This window comes from Galendromus occidentalis, unplaced genomic scaffold (genome assembly GCF_000255335.2).
Source record: "Galendromus occidentalis unplaced genomic scaffold, Mocc_1.1 scf7180000077520, whole genome shotgun sequence".
Lineage (NCBI taxonomy): Eukaryota > Metazoa > Arthropoda > Arachnida > Mesostigmata > Phytoseiidae > Galendromus > Galendromus occidentalis.
The window spans coordinates 140,853-143,831 of NW_003805508.1; the positions used below are offsets into that span (position 1 = coordinate 140,853).

At 49.3% G+C, this 2,979-nt stretch overlaps 1 protein-coding gene across 1 annotated transcript; it reads left to right on the top strand.

The window, feature by feature from the left end:
• LOC100901936 (homeobox protein XENK-2) lies at nt 1–2,744 on the top strand. The gene is made up of 6 exons (XM_029112602.1): nt 1–31; nt 487–606; nt 764–968; nt 1,176–1,312; nt 1,433–1,662; nt 1,829–2,744. Exons 3-6 carry the CDS (start codon nt 772–774, stop codon nt 2,063–2,065), a joined length of 801 nt encoding a protein of 266 aa, XP_028968435.1. The 5' UTR covers nt 1–31; nt 487–606; nt 764–771; the 3' UTR covers nt 2,066–2,744.
• Nucleotides 2,745–2,979: the final 235 nt, after the last annotated feature.

Here is a 2,979-nt window from a genome sequence, read left to right on the forward strand (position 1 = left end):
AGAGCTAAGTAAGGTCGTTAAGTGTCCAACGGTAAGCATCGGTACCTGCTGAAGCTGTTTGCGTCCACTTCGACGTACCGGAGAACGATGCTCGTCTGCACCCAGTCGCAGCCGTCCTGAGGTACTTATGAACTCGCGACGAAGCGCACACTGGTGCGATCGTGCCAATGTTTGTGAAATACCTGAACCTCGCTCGTCTCAGTTCGGCTCTCTGCGAGGTTACCGATCGCTCTTGTTGCGTTGATTTCCTTAGTTAAATGAAGTGGGTGACCGTGTGAAGTGGAAATCTCTGAGGGCACACTTCTGGAATCAAGCACCTCTCAATGGGCTGACGAGCCCATCTCGAGCAAAGAACACCACTCAGTCAGAGAACTGGAGACCTCAATGAGATTTCTGCTTGTCTGCGTACTCCCTTTCAACGCTCCTGGACCCGCATCTCACTTGAGTTGCAAGTTTTCACTTGAGCGTCACTCGAAACGACTACAGGTGCACTTCAGCAGCAGTTACGACAAAGCTCGATGTTGTACCGCCATGGTGCCTCCTGAGTTCTTCTGGTCAAAAGTTGCAGCCAAACGCGTTTTGTTCAAAATCGACGATGTGTTCCCGGTACGAGATTACGGTGAAATATATTATCGAATTCACCAGGCGCATTCCGAAGCCCTCCCAACGATAGCGGCCCGCAGAGAGCAGCCGGATGCTTGTATAGAGACCGTGATGTGCTTCAAAGATAGCCATTCGCTGACGGAGCTTTTCTACGCTTTAGGGTACGCCATGTTCACGTCGCCAGCTTCTTCGTTCAATGTTAAAGATCTCCTTTACTCAATGGAACCAGCCGATTCTCTGATGGGAACATCCCATCCTTTGCCATCGTACCAGAGTTGTTACCTCCCGCCTTCCTATTCTCCGGGTCAAACGGCGCCGCAAAGTTGGATACAGCCGCAATTCGGATGGCCGGCATCGGAATACAAGTAAGACTCTCCAGTCTCGCGCGGAATAACCGGCCGGCGTGGCCGCGAATAAGCTTGAGCTATCGAGTCATTCACTGAGGAGATATAATTTTATTGATCATGTGTAGATATTGAGGCGAAGTTTCTCGGGGTTTGTGGGAATGATCACTGAGAATGTTCTGAAGGATTACGAGCGAGAATATTGAGGACATCTCTCTCGTGCGACAGGCACACACCGCCGATACCTGCCGAGGAATCTTTACCGCAGCATGACATGCCCCTCGAGAGACTCGAGCCACCTGCTCATGAGAACATCGGACAGTCTATCAAAGAAGAAGTAGAAGACGAAACTCAGCACCATAGAAGTAAGCTCCTGCCGCCAGGGATGCTTGGACATCACTATCGATATTCGGTGACTCTCTCACGAGCTTGTATCTGAAATCGGTATTCTTACTTATTCCACTAATATCGAAAGATTCTTTCAGAGACGAAAAGGAAACCACGAATTCTGTTCACTCAAACGCAAGTCTATCAACTCGAGCAACGATTCAAGGATCAGAAATATCTCACGGCGCAGGAACGCGAACTGCTGGCTCAAACACTAAAACTCAGCTCCACACAAGTGAAAATATGGTTTCAGAACCGACGGTACAAGAGCAAAAAGCAGCGTGAGAGTCAGCAAGTCGCTTCGGGACGACAGCAATTCCCGAGGAAGGTAGGCATGGAGCGTCTCGGAACAACTCCTTCATCGACCGAGTTTAGATATCCAGACATTCCCGGAGCTCGCGATCCTTCACTGATTCGGACCTTGAGTAAACAGGTCCATCGCTCCCCTGCAGTCCAGAAGCCCCGATCCTATATAGAGTTCCCATTCCCCATAGGTGACGACCTCCATCATCGTACAAGATGGACGTCCAGCGTCGACCGGAACAGCGCGGCCAGAATACGGCTACTCGGAATTCGGTCATCTCCCAGTTCCTGCATTCCATTTGGAAGCTCCTTTCAACGATCGGTGGGCTCCGCAACCCTCAACCTCTCAGCGACCTCTGTTCCAGCAGGAGTACGCGCCGCATTTTGTGGCAATGGAGAGCCTCCCTCCTCAGAGTGCGGATCTATAATAGATCCACGAGTAGCTTGAATTGGGGTCGACTCAAGGAATCTTCCCCACTTTGCCTAGAAATCCTAGAAGTGTACATAGAGCGAGGCCTCAACGTGGCACGAATGCCCGATCAAATTCTCAGATACTCTCACCTGGCTCGATCTTGAGGGGTGAGTGTGGACCCAACTCGATGCGTTGAGTGATCAAGCCGAGACGAACACATGTCGAGGGTTCGCGCAGGGATTTGCATTTATGTTTTAGTTCATTTACCGGAATGATCGTTTATATACACACAAGAAGAGGATACCCCCGATGGCTGGGGGATGCAGTTGCAACCAAAGATTTGTACAGACTAATGCGAGGGGTCATCCGTCCGTATCTTGTAAACAGAGAATTCAGACCTCGGTCCGGTAGTGAAAATTTCCGACTTTCTTACCATTCATGATCATTCATCTTCGTTGGACGGACCCGTGTACTTCAGAGCCTCAAGCTGACAGAGGATTCGGGGAAGCTCCTGATAGAGATCTCATTATTCCCCGAGCTTCTGCCCCGCATCACTTCAATAATATATTTCGCCGCCGACTGTCATGAAGCTCCATATCAGTTTGCTGGATTATCCCCGGAAGTTCATACTAGAGAGCTATAATTATAGAGCGTTTGAGATTGAGCATTTCGAGCAATAAATAAGGACAGGATGAGCGAGATATTCGAAAGAGTTTCTTGAGCCCTATAATACCATCAGTGAATATTCCATTCTCTTCGCCTGACTTGTTGGAATGTCGACAATGCGTTCTCAGTAGGTCCCCCCGGTATCGAGTACTTCGATCACAATCGTCCCCCTCCCACTACAATCTTTATATGCAAGCAAGATCGATTTTTCATGACTATCTGTACCTATATAAGCAAACGGAATCGCCTAGCTTATCTTGTTCC